Source organism: Gobio gobio (genome assembly GCF_949357685.1).
Source record: "Gobio gobio genome assembly, chromosome: 4".
NCBI lineage: Eukaryota > Metazoa > Chordata > Actinopteri > Cypriniformes > Gobionidae > Gobio > Gobio gobio.
In genome coordinates, this window is record NC_137100.1 from 51,931,964 (window position 1) to 51,951,918 (window position 19,955).

General features: G+C 38.1%; 1 protein-coding gene across 4 annotated transcripts in view; it reads left to right on the forward strand.

Annotated features, from left to right (window-relative positions):
• The window catches only part of git2a (G protein-coupled receptor kinase interacting ArfGAP 2a), a 33,299-nt gene that overhangs the window by 8,148 nt on the left and 5,196 nt on the right, over positions 1 to 19,955 (forward strand). For 3 of the 4 annotated variants that reach the window (XM_079816196.1, XM_079816198.1, XM_079816197.1), the window contains exons 5-17: positions 1,875 to 1,961; positions 2,047 to 2,177; positions 4,039 to 4,133; positions 4,422 to 4,470; positions 6,331 to 6,382; positions 7,112 to 7,184; positions 7,285 to 7,382; positions 8,522 to 8,633; positions 8,718 to 8,860; positions 9,340 to 9,489; positions 11,620 to 11,889; positions 17,926 to 18,008; positions 18,203 to 18,394. In XM_079816196.1, coding sequence (XP_079672322.1) covers positions 1,875 to 1,961; positions 2,047 to 2,177; positions 4,039 to 4,133; positions 4,422 to 4,470; positions 6,331 to 6,382; positions 7,112 to 7,184; positions 7,285 to 7,382; positions 8,522 to 8,633; positions 8,718 to 8,860; positions 9,340 to 9,489; positions 11,620 to 11,889; positions 17,926 to 18,008; positions 18,203 to 18,394 — 1,535 coding nt within the window. Of the gene's footprint in view, positions 1 to 1,874; positions 1,962 to 2,046; positions 2,178 to 4,038; positions 4,134 to 4,421; positions 4,471 to 6,330; positions 6,383 to 7,111; positions 7,185 to 7,284; positions 7,383 to 8,521; positions 8,634 to 8,717; positions 8,861 to 9,339; positions 9,490 to 11,619; positions 11,890 to 13,581; positions 13,681 to 17,925; positions 18,009 to 18,202; positions 18,395 to 19,955 lie in introns of all 4 variants that reach the window. The other variant, XM_079816199.1, reaches the window with a different exon arrangement.

Below are 19,955 nucleotides of genomic sequence, written 5' to 3' on the forward strand. Positions count from 1 at the left end.
AGAAAAAAAGGATTTTCCTGTAGGCTTTTGGATTATCGCCAAAAACAAGCTCTGTGATCAACAAAAGTTATGATACTTACACGTTTTGTCCGTCAAGATAATTTTCACAGATAAACGCCTCTTTTATTAATTTTATTAAAAATCTAAATGCAGTCACCAGAAGTAAAAAGCTAAAGGTAGGCTATAAACGAATTACACCATGGGCCCGCAATTTCAACATCACCTTCACTAAGCTTCCGACAACTCTTCCAGTTTTATCTCAAAACATTTCCCCAGAACGTTTGAGTTAGGCTAGTTTATAGGAGCATAATGAGGCTGTAAAAGCAGACTGAGCTCACATTCTCGGCGTGATGCCGTTTAATGTCCCAGACAGCCACTGTAGTCCCATTTAGCTACTTGTTAGCAACCGCCTTTTTCAAGGCACGTAGCAGCTTCAAAAAAATCACTAGTGGGGTAATACTGATGTATTTTATGTCGTGGAATAAAACGTGAAAGTGTCTTGACTTGAGCTTGTGTTCACCACAAACCTTATTTCAGCCATTTAAACAAAATCCCATTCAAAAAAACCCTTGACTTTGGCACGAGGGAACCGTAAGTGCTAAAATGCTAACTCTGTCCTGCATTTTGGCCTGCATTCTCGGTCCTGCATTTTGGCCTGCGTTCTGCATTGATTTAAACAGGAGAAAGGGAACACCCCGCTGCACATAGCAGCTAAAGCAGGGCAAGTGTGTCAGGCTGAGCTGCTCTGTGTTTACGGGGCAGACTCTGGGGCTCCCGACTCTAACGGCAAAACGCCCATCAACTATGCAAGGTAATCAATAGCTACGGCATTGAAATCTGCATTTATTGAGTACTTTCTATATTTTATTTGTCAATGTGGTGATTTGTGCAAAAGACTACTTGTCATGTATTTGGCTGGTTGCTTTCACTAAAATATCACTATATTGACTTCGGGACGAGGGAACCGTAAGTGCTAAAATGCTAACTCGGCCCTGCATTTTGGCCTACAAAGTGATGTCATACCTGCACCACTCTATTAATGCTCTGTGCCATGACGCTTTAAACTTGATGTCGTCAAGTCGCTGATCATGGCCTATAGAGGGCGCAACAGGATAAGAAATCTTTGAAGTCCACTTCTACGTTCTGTTTCCAACTGTTAAAATGACAAATAAATCCATACTCCGAGAGCGCTCCACAAGATATGTTTGATTATACCATCTGGATCCATATTGATCGGGTGAATGCACTTTTTAAACAGCTTATTGTACACAAGTTAATCGCTGTTCTAAACTAATGCTCTGCTGCATTGTAACCCCTCCCACACACATAGAGACAGTAGTGCACATATCACGTACAGATCGCAGGCACACAGAAACATTCAGTAGTGCAGAAATGTATTGTCAACACTGTACTGTGATTTATCAATAAAATAGCTTAGAAACTGAAAAGTTCTAGCATATATTTCTTAGTAACTAAAACCCCTCAGCTTCACTATTAATAGAGAGAAGCTGCCAGGTAGAGTTAATTCACTCGCAATCGCTCTCTCACTAATGCATTCCTATAAATTTAATGTTTACTGTGCTAGTTTATCTGTATCTGATTTAGAATGAGCAGAAATCTTTGATAAATATAACGACCCAGAGACAAAAGAACTGATAAAAATAAGCTGTTATGTAGGAGCAATAGCTTTGTGGGCAGCGCTGTGTCATATGCCATAGCTGTGCACAAGGCAACTCGTGTTGGGTCTCAGCTCGAGGTTCAGGCTTATGCTATAAGTTCATTAATGATGTCATCAGCGACTAGTTGACTCGACTCGACTTTAATCACATTTAACCCCTAGTCTCTATTGATGCACATTGTCTTTGATTCTATAGCAACTTCACTCCAGCGTTAGAACCGGCAATCTTGAGACTTGTTTGCGGTTACTGTCACTTGGGGCTCAAGCCAACTACTTCCACCCGGTAAAAACCTCTCTTCTCACCTCAATTTATCATATTCGGTTACATACAAAATGCATTTTTAACTGTTCTGCATTGATTTAAACAGGAGAAAGGGAACACCCCGCTGCACATAGCAGCTAAAGCAGGGCAAGTGTGTCAGGCTGAGCTGCTCTGTGTTTACGGGGCAGACCCTGGGGCTCCCGACTCTAACGGCAAAACGCCCATCAACTATGCAAGGTAATCAATAGCTACGGCATTGAAATCTGCATTTATTGATTACTTCCTATATTTTATTTGTCAATGTGGTGATTTGTGCAAAAGACTACTTGTCATGTATTTGGCTGGTTGCCTTTAACAAATATCCATGTTAAGTCCATGGTAGTGATATTTTAGTGGTGTTGTTTATACACTATTATAGTATTTATTTAAAGTAGCTTTTATTTTTATATCATTTAATTAAAATTTTATTTTTAGTAATTTTGCTGTGCACTTTTGTAATTTTTATCAGTTTTTGAATTTTTTTTAATATTTATATTTCTCTTACATTTATTTTTATTTCAGTTTTAGTAATTTTACGTAGTGTTTGTGTAAGGCCAGTATTAATATTACAAAAGTTGTTTTTATATTTTCTTCTTTAAAAAGAGTCCATTGTTCACATTTGTACTGTATATCTTTCTGGAGCAGGGTGATTTTGTTTGTTTGAATCACACTAAAGCTGATGGTCTACATTTTTGGAGAGGTCTTGACAATGGTATTAAAAAGTAGGGCTGATCGATTATGGGGAAAAAAATCATAATCACAATTATTTTGGTCAATAATGAAATCACAATTATTTAACACGATTATTGGTGGGCGACATGATCAAAGTCTTATTTCATGATATGAGTAATTTTCAATGTCATGTGGCTGCGGTCACTTTAAGAGCTGCACAGATCCAATATACTGTTACACACGAGTTTCAAACACGCTTTATCACATTTTTACATTGACTTAAGACATAAACGACTGTGTTTACGAGGATGCTTACCAAAACAGCATTTCGACATAAGTGTAGGCTATTTGACCGTTTAGGCGGGTATCTGAAACCCACAATATACATTGCTTATAATAATAATGAATAATTTGTTACATTTATATAGCGCTTTTCTAGGCACTCAAAACGCTTTACATATAGAAGGGGGAATCTCCTCACCCACCACCAATGTGCAGCATCCACCTGGATGATGCGACGGCAGCCATATTGCGCCAGAACGCCCACCACACACCAGCTGATTGGTGGAGAGGAGACCAATCTGTATATGGGGATGATTAGGAGGCCATGATGGAGAGGGGCCAATGGGCAAATTTGGCCAGGATGCCGGGGTTACACCCCTACTCTTTATCGAAGGACATCCTGGGATTTTTAATGACCACAGAGAGTCAGGACCTTGGTTTAACGTCTCATCCGAAGGACGGCTTATGCGCGTTCCGCCCTGTTTCGGAGCGCATGCACAGGCGGCCGCATAGGGAACAGCGTCTCTTCCGCAGCTTAATGCACTTTTAATAACACTGTTTGATATCAATCACGTACCGCAGTTTAGCAACAGAAGACTGCATTTTACATCACTCTTATTTGGCTGATTTGGATGTTAAGTTTGGCATTGGGAGGAACGAAAGCGGAATGCAGCAGCGGCACAATAATCGTTTTACCCCGATTATCTTGCTTTCATAATCATTGGAAGCCGAAATCGAATTCGAAATACGATGAATTGCACAGCCCTATTAAAAAGTATTCTTTTGTGCAGATATCTGCATAGATTTCTAAGTTTTCCATCTTATGCTTTATTTCAGCTTTATTTCAATAAACAAAAAAGCTGCAATCTAAATCAATTATATTTATATATAATTATTAACAACACTGGTCCACGGGTCTGTATGCTGTCCCATTTGTCATTTTATTATTCAGAGGGCCTGCTGTGCACCCTATTACTGGTGCAGATTTCATTGGAGACTCCGAGAAGGACCACAAGGGTTGAGGGCAGCATTTGGCAGAGGACCTAAAAGTTCAAAAATAAAAAGCCATGTGTCATAACGTCATTGTGGGTTTTTTTGTGCTCAGGCAGGCTGGCCATCAGGACCTGGCAGACAGACTGATGGAAATACAGTACGAGCTCACAGACAGGCTGGCCTTCTACCTCTGTGGGCGGAAGCCTGGTGAGTCAGTGCACTGACGGGGTGTTATCATGATGAGACCTGATGTTTTGATATCCAGCTGTAAGGGTGTTTGCGCTGATGAAGCCATTTTACAGCATGCTTTCACTTTAGTCAGATTGGATGATGGGTTATGGTCTTCAAAGCGCCAGATGCCTCAGTAAAATACCACCGTGATGTTACAGTGAGCTTGTTGTGTTTAATGCTTCAGTGTGCATCTGTGCAGTTAATTGTAAATGATAAACTATGCCAGTATGTCAGTCAATAGTGTCAATACATTCTGTGTTTCAGATCACAAGAATGGACAGCATTTCATTATACCACAGATGGCGGACAGGTAGTAATAATCTGATACATTCTGATGTTCCCCTGTTAATGATACTGGTGCCATCCGTATACAGTGGTGCTTGGAAGTTTGTGAACCTTTTAGAATTTTCTATATTTCTGCATTACTTCCCGTCTGCAGTTTGCTAAAGTGGACAAGTCAGAGGGCCATTTGAAAAATGTTTTGTGGACGGATGAGACAAAAATAGAACACTTTGGATTAAATGAGAAGCGTTATGTTTAGAGAAAGAAAAACACTGCATTCCAGCATAAGAACCTTATCCCCTTTGTGAAACGTGGTGGTGGTGGTGGTGGTGGTAGTATCATGGTTTTGGCCTGTTTTGCTGCATCAGGGCCAGGACAAATTGCCATCATTAAAGGGATAAATTACCCCATAATTTACTCACCCTCAAGCCATCCTAGGTGTATATGACATTATTCTTTCAGAAGACCAAAAAAGCTCCGGAGGCCTCCTGAAGCAAATCGATGGGATTTATCTAGCTTCCAGCGGACCACCTTCCATATTCAACTTAACGAATAAAGTGTAGCACAATGCTTGCGTTACGTCCGACGTCATCGTCGCGCCAGTAATGTTTTTTTCATAACTTGAATATGGAAGGCGGGCTGCTGGAAGCTAGATATTTTACTTTATTACATGTTAAATATGGATATTTTTCTTACAAAAAACAATCAATTCGCTTCAGAAAGCCGTTATTAACCCCCCGGAGCCGTGTGGAGTATGTTTATAATGGATGGATGCACTTTTTTGGGCTTCCATTCACTGCCATTATAATGCTTGGATTAGCCAGGGCATTTTTTTAAAAATATATAACTCAGATTTTATTTGTCTGAAAGAAGAATGTCATATACACCTAGGATGGCTTGAGGGTGAGTAAATCATGGGGTGATTTTCATTTTTGGGTGAACTATCCCTTTAATGGAACAATGAATTCTGAATTATACCAGCAAATTCTAAAGGAAAATGTCAGGACATCTCTGTCCGTGAACTGAAAATCAAGAGAAAGTGGGTCATGCAGCAAGACAACGACCCCAAGCACTGAAGTCATTCTACTAAAGTTTGGTTAAAGAACAACAAAGTTAATGTTTTGGAATTGCCAAGTCAGTGTCCAGGCCTTAATCAAATTGGAATGTTGTGGAAGGACTTGAAGCAAGCAGTTCATGTGAGGAAACCCACCAACATCCCGTAGTTGAAGCTGATCTGTACTGAGCAATGGGCTAAAATTCCTCCCAAGTTATTGTGCAGGACTGTTCAGCAGTTACCAGAAACATTTAGTTGCTGTTATTGCTACATAAGGGAGTCACACCAGACACTGAAAGCAAGAGATCACATACTTTTGCCACTCACAGATATTTAATGCTGGATAATTTTTATCAATAAATAATTAACAAAGTATATATTTTTGTCTCATTTGTTTAACTGTGTTCTCTTTATCTACTTTTAGGACTTTTGTGAACCTCTGATAATGTTTTGGGTCATATTTATGCAGAAATATAGAGAATTCTAAGCGTTCACAAACATTCAAGCACCACTCTAGAAGTTTTTTCTGTAGTAGAGGAGTATTTGGGGATGTGCTTGGTCATGTTTTGGATGTTCTGATGGCATCCCAGAATACTTCCCTGAACAGCTGAGATGGTGATCCGAGCAAGTTTTTAAAGTTAACATTATTTTATGTTAATATCTTGTTATTTCTTTCTCGTTTTTTGCTCTCTTTGATGGAAAAGAAATGTGTAAGTATTTTACATGGCAGTTCATTAAATAGCACCTTATCTTTCACCATTACAAATTTTATAATAAAGCTGTTTTAATTTTAAAAAACAACAACAAAGATAACTAATATTTTATTCCTTTTTATAGCAGTCTGGAGTTAACAGAGTTTGCAAAAGCCGCAAAAAGAAAACTGCAGTCTGTGAGTCCTCTATTTTACTTTATTTTATTTATTAGTTTCTTCAGCATTGCGTACAGAACAAGACTAAGCACCAATGTTGGGGTGTAACTAACTAAAAGTAGAATGCTGCTAATCTAACTAGTAGTGAATCAGAACATTAGTGGAAATTTAACACAACAATTTCATGATTTGTAGCAAAATACTAAGCTAAATTCTGCTTTATTAATTTAAGCTGATTATATTAAGCAAAATATTCAATTAAATGGCCATCACTATGTTTTTGACTAGTTTTATTTACTATCAGTTTATCTGTTCAAATGCGGTCACCCGTAAGTGAATACAATCTACTAGCAAAACGCGAAACCATATCCTCATTGTTTTTTACTAGATAAATGCCACTGTGATTGCAGAGATAAATTGTACCATTTGTAGCTGCATCTGAAGAGTACCCCTTTACATATTGCTAGTAGATTGTAGTATAGATAACTACTTTTAACTGAAGTTTAACTACTGTAGCTTGTTACTTGGAAAGCTCATTTTAAAGCAGCTTCACCAACACTGCTGAGCACAGAGGAAACCGTTTGGGTTCTCTGAAGCAGATGGCTGTTAAGTGCCCCAACCCCCCCCACAACCGTTATCTGCCAGTCATTGATAAATAAGACAGCATCTTTATTTGCTATTTAACCTGTCTCTAAACATGCTTACAACCATTGATAGCACAGCTTACTAATGTAACTAATACTGTTGCAGCTCAGCGATCATTTGTTTGAGGAATTAGCAATGGATGTGTACGATGAAGTGGATCGAAGAGAGACAGATGCAGGTGAGATGATCAGCATGTGATGAACAATGGAAAGAAAAGGCTCATGAAATGTACATCATACAAGTGCAAAGCATGACACACTTTCTTTGTATTGGTGTAGTTTGGCTGGCCACTCAGAACCACAGCACTTTGGTAACAGAGACAACAGTTGTGCCTTTCCTTCCTGTAAACCCAGAGTACTCATCGACACGAAACCAGGCAAGTACTGCACAGAAAGTTTTGACGCTGTCACTAAAGTCATCTTGACAGGAAATAAAGATATAGCACTTTGACAAGTGACATTTTATAGCACCTTTTATGCAGTGTTTGCAGCTCAAAGTGCATCATGCAGAAGTGTGCCAGACGAACATGCAAACAGAGACGCCACAAAATTAATAAAGAAGGAAATGACATCAAAACAGTTATGCACTACTAGTTTGCTTAGACAACCCAAACCACAACGATGCATATTATTTGATTAGTTGTGCCTTTTTAACACACTGCCAACTAGTCAGGAAAGCAGTGCTTTTGTAACAAACTGTCCACTTTCAACAATACAATGTAAGAAAATCAGTTTTCTATCATTAATTGATTAGTTCTGTGCAGTAAAATTATAGATATTTAGCCTATTCGGTGAATATGTGTCTGTTGAATGAAGAGCTATTCATTCAGTTTGCACTGTTTTTTTGGCTGAGAAATTACCTCCAAAAGTCATTATTGTGTTAAATGAGAACAGCATCAAATAGACATTACAAAAAGGATCTTTAGAAATAAATATTATAATAAATTTAACTATATTATTACCCATAATATTTTAGGCTACAACGGCCAAGGGTGAGTAAATAATGACCAAAATAAAATTTTTGGTTGAATTATACCTACCTAATGTGTTTTTTATTAAAAGGGAATATGAAGACATTTTTGCCCCAATATCTTAATTCTTAACTGCATTCTATAGGCTACATCACGTAGTGAGCTGTTGCCCTACATCGTGTTCGTCACCATCAGCTGTATGAAATGTCAGATGACCTTAGTAGGTCTGGGGCGGGGAGGGTGCATTAAATGCATTCATAATTTTAGTGCATACTTTTTTTCCTTAATAATTAATTAAATTAACACATTAAATCGCCAGCCCTAGTTAATATATTAATAATAATGTCATCCTGAGGCCTCCTTGTAAGTTTGCGGAGTCCCCCTAGTGGGCCCCGGCCCCCTGGTTGAGCTGCTTTTGAATACAAGAATGTGTCCTGAAAAGAAAAATGCCTAATCGGGCTCTAATTATACAGGGTTTCCATAAGACCAGCTATTTGTTCAGACGGTGAATATGCAGTAAAATCATGATTTAACTTCTTTTGCAGGGAAGACAAAAGCTGGCAAGGTTCAACGCTCATGAATTTGCCACACTTGTGATTGATATTCTAAGTGATGCAAAGCGACGTCAGCTGGGGAATTCAGTCTCAAGTCCTAAAGGTACAGCCTGCATTCAAACACACCAGCCATTAGTCTTTGAGTTCTTTGTGTTGTTTCATGATTGTTGTGTCTACTTCTTCATAGACAATGTTGACGTGTTCTTCAAAAGTATGGGTAGTCGCCATGGAAGTGAAAGCCAGGAAATCGACCAGCCAGACTATGACAGCGTGGCATCCGATGAGGACACCGATACTGATTTACGAATAGGCAAAGCAGACAGAGCTAAGGTGAACTATCCCTTTAAGGAAGTTACAGTTTCAGCCTGTTTCCTGTTACATTTCTCAATGATTATAATAGACGATGGTGATTCGTGTATTTTTAAATGTAAGGTTTTGAATGTTTATGACCGTAACTACTTTGTCCTCTCTTAAAAGAACATGTACCTAGTTTAGTTGTGTTGCTAAAGGTCTCACTTCTTGCTTAAAATGTATGATGATTTGAAAGTGGTTTTGAATTAAACGTATTTAAATTCCCATGCAAAATGTTTTTCAGATACTTAAATGACATTAATGATTTAATGATTAGAATAATTAGACCATTGTGACATTTGTGTGATAAAACAGATACTGATTTACGAATAGGCAAAGCAGACAGAGCTAAGGTAAGCTGGTGGAGCTTTAGGAATTCTGTCTTGTGCCGTTCTTGCCATCCCAGCGTACATGTGTACATGTTGGCCATCTTTCCATCTTTCTTCTTTTCTCCTCAGAGTCTGGACTCTGATCTGTCTGATGGACCTATTTCGGTGCAGGAGTTTCTGGAGGTGAAAAACGCACTTTCAGCCTCCGAGGCCAAAATTCAGGAACTGATGAAGGCCAACAGTAATCTAAATGAAGAGCTGAGATTGATGCATAAAAAGGTACCAGAGATTCAGCAGTGAGCGCTGAACACCCTGGTCAGAGCAGCATTTCTGCTCCTAAACAAAGCAAGACTGTCTAACCCCTACACCTGCACCTCTTCTCGCACGTGAGGGGGCAAAATTGCAGGTGGCCTAAAAGTCCCTTCTGACTGAAGGATTATGATTAAAACCCTCTGGAATGCTGATGTCAAAATAATCCTGTGATAACTGATGTAGTGATCAAATAACCAGCATGACCTTGACCTCTAAACCACTAGAAAAGATGCTCTATCGATGACATAAAATCAAAACATACTGACTGTTTGGCATTTTATTGTTGATGATTAGTTGGCATGCTATTGCTAACCTCCCTAACTGCAAACCTGATTCAGCAGTTGGCTCTTGCATCAGCATGACTCGTTTTAATTGGCTGTTTCTCTATGTATGTACGTTAGACAGGGGTTTCCAGAATATAAATGATAAAAGCTCTGAGATAAAGTTATAGATTTGAATATAAGATAATAATTCTCAATTGAATTTGGAGCCTTTCAAGCCTTTACTGTAATTTCTATATGAAAATAGTTAGAAATATATATATATATATATATATATATATATATATATATATATATATATATATATATATATATATATATATATATATATATATATATATTTTCTTTCACGTTGACATTGAAACCCATTCAAGGATTATTCTGTAAAGACAATAAATTATAATGTAGTTGGAGAGAAGTGAATTTGCTCACACTCACTGAAGTGTGTTTAATAGTCTTGAATATATCAAACAGTATTTTAGTGATATTTTCTCAATGATAAAATAAGGGCAGTCCCTCAACGGCCAAACTTAAAGGGATAGCTCATGCAAAAATGAAAACAGTTGGCAGTAGCTGTTGACCTCCATAGTATGGAAAACAATACTATGGAAGTCAGTGGCTACCGTCAACTGTTTGGTTACCCACATTCTTCTGTGTTCAGAAGAAGAAGAAATGAAAGAATTTTCTTTTTTGGGTGAACGGTCCCTTTAAGGAAGTTACTGTTTCAGCCTGTTTCCTGTTACATTTCTCATGATTATAATAGAAGATAGTTATTAGTGTACTTTAAATGTAACGGAAGGTTTTGACTGTTTATGGCCGTAACTACTTTGTCCTCTCGTAAAAGAACGTGTACCTAGTTTTGTTGTGTTGCTAAAGGTCTGACTTCTTTCTTAAAATGTATGATGATTTGAAAGTGGTTGTGAATTATATGTATTTAAATTCCTACACAAAAGTTGTGTATTATGTTTTTCAGATTCTTTTGTAAATGTTCATGATTAGAATAATTAGACATGTGACAATTGTGTGATACAACTGTGTGGCTTTGCATTGGATGAACATCTGAAAATAGAGATGGCCAAAATCATCTTATCATGAGTGAAGTCCTAAGGCTCTTTTGTTGCGCTCTGAATTTCCTTTCTGATCCTGGCCAATGTGTCTAGCTCGAGCTATCTGGCTTCTCTCTGAGCTGCAGAGTGAATATCTGTCTCTGTTTCTTAAACACATCTAACATGCGCTTGTTCTGTGAACATGTCTAGACATTGCAACATTGCACATGTCAGTGCCTGCATGCAACTTGGATTTATTGAGCAACTCCATTTAACGCTTTTCTATCCCTTTTTCCTTATTTATTCAAAGTTCCCCTAAGATATATACTAATATAATATATATACAAATAATTACTTATTTTAATAAGACCTAAGGTAACTTAATATTTCTATAAAATAGGACATTTATTTTGTTATTATTCAAATTTGATAATTCGTTTTTTTTTTTTATCATCTCATGAACCCCCTACAGTTTCATGTAGCAGAAATCCTCTAAAATATGGATATTCTATTTATTATTCATAATATTGGCAATCTCATATGCCAGATTTAAAATAGGATTGTCGAAATTAGGATGTGATTTAATTTTTAGGATTTTTAGTGCAATTTAGTAATATTGTTTTGCTACTATTTTATTAGAAGGAAAATACAAAGTCTGATTTAATCATTTACACATTATTTATCTATTGACAGTTTTTCCTGTACGCTCAGCTTGGCTAGAGTTTCTGCTTTTCTATGCGTTTCTCTCGCTTACTCGTGTTTCTCTTCAGCTGCAGTCTCTGCAAAGCGAGAACAGCTCTCTCAGGCGGCAGGTCTCCGCTCAACAACCCTATCAGGCCCCCGGTGGCCCTGACCACCCCAATCCCTCCAGTCCCTCCTCCTCTTCCTCCTCCTCTGCCCTGAAACGCCACCTGTCTGCACGGGCCAGCCGCCCCATGTCTATGTATGAAACCGGCTCTGGTCTGAAGCCCTTTCTCCCCAAGGGAGAGACCCCTTACCCTGAGGAGACCTTCCCCACCCTGCAACCCTTCCCAACCTATGTAAGTAAAGACCTGCCTCTCGCCGCCTTTTCCTTCTTCAGCTTTCTTTTCTAATGTTGCATCATGCTGGTGGTATGTTTCCAATTCTCAGCGCTTCATGAGAGTTTCCAAAATGCACATTTGTGAAAACCTTTTTGGATTACTCAATGTATTACTTCACTTTGTGTCCGGTTGGCTCACACAGCAGCTATTTCTTTTTTCTGTTTTAATTTAATGTGTCATTTGGGACTGACAAAGCATGTCTTTATTGCCAACTCAATGCACAAGTCACACAGTCCCATTCTCTTTGCTTTATGTAACTTTGTACATATAAATTCAAATCACAGGTTTAGGTGCACCAAGCAATTTTTTCTTTCTATTTTGCTGGCTAATATGACCAGTAATGTTGTACCAGTGTTTAAAGATTAGGGTTTAAGTGAGTAGTATTTGGCTGTAAATGTAATCTCAACATGACGGCAATTTTTTTTCAAAGGTATTAAGCATTTATTTAGGGGTTCAAATTTTTCATAGTGGAAACATATTTTTTATTTGTTTTATATTTTGTTGATATTGTTTTAAAAAAACAATATATTTTGGACATGTCAGTTACTCACAAATTTCAGTATAATCTTGATGTAAAATGCCCAGTTTTTTATTTTCAGTTGTCTTTTATACAATGTAAGTTCCTGTTTCATTTCCCTTTTCATTATTTTCTGACCTCTTGAGTGTTTATATTAAAAAAAGGTTTTAACCCTATGGTTTTTCATCGCTTTTACTGCATATTAATGCTACTGATTAGTTTTAAGTGCATGCTAAATTTAGAGCTGTTCAAACTTCATTCATCAGTCGTTATTATTTAACACTTGCACTGGGTTCTATAAAACTGTTGCTAAAAAAATTACATGTTTTACCCCATTTATTAATCTAGATTAATGTTCATTTCAAAATGTAATATTGTTCTTTCGTTGTGAATTAGTTTGTTCTTAATACATTAACTTATATTAATTTATACAACTAACAACTTGAAATGTTAGAAATGTATTGGTATACCCTACCGTTCAAAAGTTTGGGGTGAGTACAATTTTTATTTTATTTTATTTTTTTGAAAGAAAGAAAATACTTTTAAAAAGAGTGCTTTTAAATGAACCAGAATTGACATTTATAATGTTACAGATATTTATATTTCAAACATTTATTTTGAAGGTTATATTTATGAAAGAACACTGGAAACAAATGTATCATGGTTTCCACAATATATTATGTAGCAGAACTGTTTTCAACATTGATAATAATAAATGTATTTCAAACGCCAAGTAAGCATATTAGAATGATTTCTGAAGGATCATGTGATGCTGTGAAGACTGGAGGGATGGCTGCTGAAAACTTCTGCTGATAATAAACTAAAATTTAAAGTTAAACAGTTATTTTAAATTGTAATAATATTTCACTATATTACTATTTTACAGTGTTTTTTATCAAATAAATGCAGCTTTGATGAGCATAAGAGACTTCTTTCAAAAAAATCTCTTTTTAAAAAAACTCTTACCGACCCCAAACTTTTAAATGGTACCATTTTGTCAAAAAGTTTATATTGACAATATCATGCAGTTTTACAAAAGTCAAAAATGCCTTTATTCCAGGCTTTTCATCATGGGGGAGGCAGGGGTGTATCTTTCATTCTCTGTCTTAAGTCTTATTTGCACCCCTTTTTAGATTGGAAAGGGTGTATTTGTGGCCACCTCTTCATCCCTCCCCTCCCTTCCTTCCTCCTCAACCTCCCCGTCCTATTTGCAGTATGAGAGTGCGCGAAGGGTTAAGTACATCCTCACATGCTCCGTTCCTCGTGGGACCGGCCGAACACCCCCAGAACCCTTTACCTCCTCTCCACCATCCTTCACAAACTCATCTTCTGCCTCCTCTACTCCCATCCATCCCTTTTCCTCCTACTCCTGTTGTGCTCCACGCATCACCATGCATGAACGGTCCCTCCAACAACCTTCCGGGGGCTGCTGTTTTCAACTGATACGTATTTCTGCCTTCATCATCCTCATAAATAGCAGATACATTTCATGGCTTGTGTCTTTATTCCCAGGGTGCACTGCTCAGGGCTTGTCCACTGCTGCTGCTCACACATCTGTTCAGGATGCCTTGGAATGCTACTGCACTTGCTCTGGGCTGAAAGTAAAAATATGAAAATGCACACTGAAATATGCAGATGAGCTTGATTAGCTTGTTTATTTTTATGTGTGCAGATTGCAGCCATATTTAGATCCATGTTTCTATTGTCACAGAGTCTGTGAATTGTGGGTCTTGTTCATGGCTGTTTAGCACTTGGAAAGCCATGTTTTGTCTGTAAATGTTTGGTCTGATAATTTTTTTTTAAATGCATCGATCTGACAATAGAATTCAATAAATCAATTTACATTTTTTTTTATGAACGTATGCTTACCAAGGCTGTGTTTATTTGATAAAAAAATGCAGTAAAAGCAGATATTTTGTGCAATGTATAATTACAATTTCAAATAACTATTTTCTATTTTAATATACACTATATTGCCAAAGGTTTTGGGACGCCTGTCTTTAAACTTTAATGACATCCCATTCTTAATCCATAGGGTTTAATATGGAGTTGGCCCACCCTTTGCAGCTGTAACAGATTCAACTCTTCTGGGAAGGCTTTCCACAAGGTTTAGGAGTGTTTTTATGGAAGTTTTTGACCATTCTTCCAGAGGTGCATTTCTGAGATCAGGCGCTGATGTTGGACGAGAAGGTCTGGCTCACAGTCTTCGCTCTAATTCATCCCAAAAGTGTACTATCAGGTTGAGGTCAGGACTCTGTGCAGACCAAGTTCCTCCACACCAAACTCGCTCATCCATGTCTTTATAAAACTTGCTTTGTGCACTGGTGCGCAGTCATGTTGGCAAAGGAAGGGGCCATCCCCAAACTGTTCCCACAAAGTTGGGAGCATGAAATTGTCCAAAATGTCTTGGTATGCTGAAGCATTAAGAGTTCATTTCACTGGACCCAAGGGGCTAAACCCAACCTCTGAAAAACAACCCCACACCATAATCTCCCTCCACCAAATTTTACACTTTGCACAATGCAGTCCGGCAAATACCGTTCTCCTGGCAACTGCCAAACCCAGACTCGTCCATCAGATTGGCAGACAGAGAAGCGTGACTCGACACTCCAGAGAACATGTCTCCACTGCTCTAGAGTCCAGTGGTGGTGTGCTTTACACCACTGCATCCCACGCTTTGCATTGCACTTGGTGATGTAAGGCTTGGATGCAGATGCTCAGCCATGGAAACCCATTCCATGAAGCTCTACTCACTGTTCTTGAGCTAATCTGTAGGCCACACAAAATTTGAAGGTCTGTAGCTATTGATTCTGCAGAAAGTTGGCGACTTCTGCACACTGTGCACCTCAGCATGAGCTGACCTCGCTCTGTGATTTTACGTGGCCTACAACTTCATGGCTGAGTTGCTGTTGTTCCCAATTGCTTCTACTTTATAATACCACTGGCAGTTGACCGCAGAATATTTAGTAGTGAGGACATTTCACGAATATACTTATTGCACAGGTTGCAATCTATCACGGTACCACGCTTGAATTCACTGAGCTCCTGAGAGCGACCCATTCTTTCTCAAATGTTTGTAGAAAAAGTCTGCATGCCTAGGTGCTTGATTTTATACACCTGTGACCATGGAAGTAATTGGATCACCCGCATTCAATGATTTGGAGGGGTGTCCCAATACTTTTTGCAATATAGTGTATTTTTAAAATGTAATGTATTCCTGTGATGGCAAAGCTGAATTTTAAGCATCATTACTCCAGTCTTTAGTGTCACATGATCCACCAGAAATAATTCTAATATGCTGATTTGGTTCTCATGAAACATTTTTTATTATTATCAATGTTGAAAACAGTTGTGCGTTCATATTTTTGTGGAAACTTATTTTCTAGGTGATTTGATGAATAGAAAGTTCAAAAGAACAGCATTCATTAAAAATAAAAATCTTTTGTAACATTATAAATGTCTTCACTATCACTTTAGAGCAATTGAATGCATCTTTACTGAAAAAAATCTTACTGAACCCAAATATTTTAATGGTAGTGTGTCCTCCCTGGATGTTGAATGAGGATCTGGATTTTTTTAAACTGATTATGTTGTGTATAAGAATGCAGTACATTTGGTATTATTAATTAAAATATAATAGATATTTAAACTCTTTATTGAGTTTTTAAGAAAACTGTCAAATTAATATATCACAATGCATTGATGCATTTTACACCTCTGTGTACAAGGAGATGTGTGTAGAGCAAAAAATTAAAAAGGTGATTGTGTGTTCAATGGAACATTAGTTTGATTGTTCCGACATCATGTGGCGGTTTTCCAAGAATCCTGACCGGTGCTGCCCTGACAAGAAATTGCTACAATATTCTGTTACACTAATTTAGTAATGTCCAAACTCGGAGTGCTGCTGGCATCTGACCCCATTACCTCATATCCTTGAGCACAGTAAATCATGCTCCAGTGAGACTGTCAATTATCTTTACTGTAAATGCTTTACGGCACTGTGAAGGAATACTCTAATCAGGGCCATGACCTAGATTCAATTGTATCCCTGAGGACACACTAGTTGTTTCATAGCAAAGATGATCGACCTACACACTGGACTTATACGTGCATTCAATATACACCGTTTAAATGTTTGGGGTCGGTAAGATTTTTTAATGGTTTTTAGTCTAAGTAATATTAACAGTAAAAAAAATTGTGAAATATTATTATTATTATTATTATTATTATTACAATTTAAACTTACATTTATATTTTAATATATTTAAAATGTAATTTATTCCCGTGATGGCAAAGCTGAATTTTCAGGATCATTACTCTAGCCTTCTGTGTCACATGATCCTTCAGAAATCATTCTGATATGCTGATTTAGTGCTCAATAACCATTTCTTATTATTATCAATGTTGAAAAAGTTGTGCTGCTTTTTTTTAATGTAAACTGTGATGAGTGTTTATTTTCACAATTCTTTGGTGAATAGAAAATTCGAAAGAACAGCATTTATTTAAGATGGAAATGCTGTAACAATGTAGCAGTCTTTGCTGTCTGTCACTTAAGATCAATTTAATGTTGCTAAACAAAATATATGGAGACTGGCACTCGGTTAAATGTGGTAGATTTGAGCTTGGCTAAAGTGCATTATTGATTAACATTATTGATCTAAGACCGCTCTCTTAACCACATTTAAGGACTCAACTAACCTGTTTGCTCACCTAAATTTTTCACATCTTGTGATGCTTGTCTATGGATCACCTAGAGCAGGGTTCCTCAAATTCGGTCCTGGAACACCTCAAACACTGTCTTGCAGAGTTTAGTTTCATCCCTGATCACACCTCAGCAAGCAAATCAATGTATTCAGGATCACTAGAAAATTCACAGGTGGGTGAACTTGATCAGGGTTGGAGCTAAACTCTGCAGGACAGTGGCCCTCCAGGACTGACTTTGAGGAACCCTGCCCTAGAAGGACAGTGGTGGGAAAAAAACGCAATTCTGACGTTATAACTCGCAATTCTGACTTCTTTTCTTAGAATATGATATAAAGTCGCAATTGCATGTTATAACTGCGAATTGGGAGATATAAAGTCAGAATTGTGAGAATCGCAGTCACGCAATTCTGACTTTAACACGCAATTGCAATTTATATTATGCAATTCTGAGAAAAAATGTCAGAATTGCGAGATGTAAACTTGCAAGAGAACACCAAAGCATTGCCAAATAGTTTTTTTTCTCCAGTCTCATTTTTTTCTTCACCATGTCCCTTTTGAGTTAAGTGCTTGAAAGATCTAATGAATCTAATGCAAAATGTGCTTCGACGCTATTGACCATTCCATCTAATGCAAATTGAATTAGTGTTATTTCATATGAACTAGCAAACATGTGGATATTTACAATTCCATCACCGCAGTTTCATTGCTTGGCACCTTTGGCATTTAGTGACGTCACATGTTTTTCTTGCCGTGTCCTTTCCTGTCTCCTTTAGGCCTCCAAATTTGACAAGCAGAGCAGTGTGTCTGATGGTGACTATGATAACACGGTCAACGAATCTGATCTGGACGACTCCGGGTATGTGTCCATTTTCGTTTTATGACCTAAAATAACTCAAATTCTAATGGAAAACAAAACCAACGGTCCTCCACTTTTAGCCTAGCAAACTGAGGAAACACACTAATGATGCTGCAAAGGCATGGAGCATGCATCAAGCATTACTCATCCCTGACGCCTTGGTTCCATTTATATTACCTCCTCTCTCCCTGCAGCTTTGGCCGTAGATGTCGCCTGCGCAGCAGTGGCTGGATGGGAGAGAGCGGCTCTATACCTGAGCTGGATGATCACGAATGTGAGCCTGACCCCAGTCTGCCCAGCACAGAAGACGTCATCCGTAAAACTGAGCAGATCACCAAGAACATCCAGGAACTGCTGAGGGCTGCACAGGAGAACAAGCATGAGAGGTGAGAGGACATCCAATGTCAATATTGTTCCTTCATCATTTATGGCAGCAAAAAAATCTGAGGGCATTTAATTCCCTTCCTCCTTTTTGTTAACTTCTGCCACATATTTAACAATTTCATATGTAAATGTTTGGGACTTTCCATAAGTAGGGTACAAATTGTTTATATTGTTTCCCCATTACTTGGTTTAGGGGATAATTCACCCCAAAATGAAAATCACCCTCATGGCATTCCAAAACTGTGACTTTCTTTCTAACAGTCATATGATAAATTTAGGACACCCTATTGAGTTCCATGGTTTTCTGTATCAGGGCATAATAAAAAAAATTATCAGGTCTTAATTTGGAAAATAAAACCTCAGATGAACAACAACACATGACATGTCACACCGTGTCATTATTTATTTAGCAGAAATAGAGCCAAAATGGAAAAGCCATGGGTGACAAAGTTAGGACACCCTTACTGTTAACATAGGAATTAAGAACCAACGTAACCAACGGTCAGGCAAAGCTAATCAAATGCCTTTGATTGACTGATCACCAGCCAGTGTGATCACCTCTATAAAAGCTGAAGTTCTGGCAGTTTGCTGGTCTGGAGCTTTCAGGTGTGTGTTAACACAATGTCAAGGAGGAAAGACATCAGCAATGATCTTCGAGAAGCAATTGTTGCTGCCATCAATCTGCGAAGGGTTACAAGGCTATTTCCAAACTATTTGAAGTCCATCATTTTACAGTGAGGAAGATTATTCACAAGAGGAAGACATTCAAAAAAGACACCAATCTTCCCATGAGTGGACGTACCAGCAAATTCACCCTAAGATTGCACTTAATAACTACATCTCACTCTACAGACCTACAAGTTCATGACAATCCAAATAGAAAAAGATGGGTCAAGTATGGCATGTTTGGAAGGGTTGCCGGGAGCCTCTTCTCTCTAAAAAAAACATGGCTTAGGTTTGCAAAGTTGCATCTGAACAAACCATAAGTTTTCTAGAACAATGTCCTTCGAGCAGACGAGACCAGAGTGGAGATGTTTGGCCATAATGCTCAGCGCCAAGTTTGGTGAAAACCAAAAGAGCATATCAGCAAAAAAAACACCTCATACCAAAAGTCAAGCATGCTGGTGGAGGGGTGATGATTTTGGGCATGTTTTGTAGCCACATGACCTGGACACCTCACAGTCATTGAGTCGACCATGAACTCCTCTGTAAACCAAAGTATTCTAGAGTCAAATCTGAGACCATCTGTCCGACCGCTAAAGCTTGGCTAAATAGGGTCATGCAACCGGACAATGATCCGAAGACCACCAGCAAATCTACCACAGAATGGCTGAAAAAGAAAAGAATGAAGGTTTTGCAATGGCCCAGTTGAAGTCCAGATCTCATCCTGACTGAAATGCTGTGGCAAGAGCTGTGCATAAACAAATGCCCACAAACCTCAACAAACTGAAACAATGTTGTAAAGAGTGACCAAAATTCCTCCAGAATGATGTGAGGGAAGCAATCATTTCCTGCATGATTTATCAGTCTAAGTTATTGCTGCTAAAAGTGGAACTACAGGCA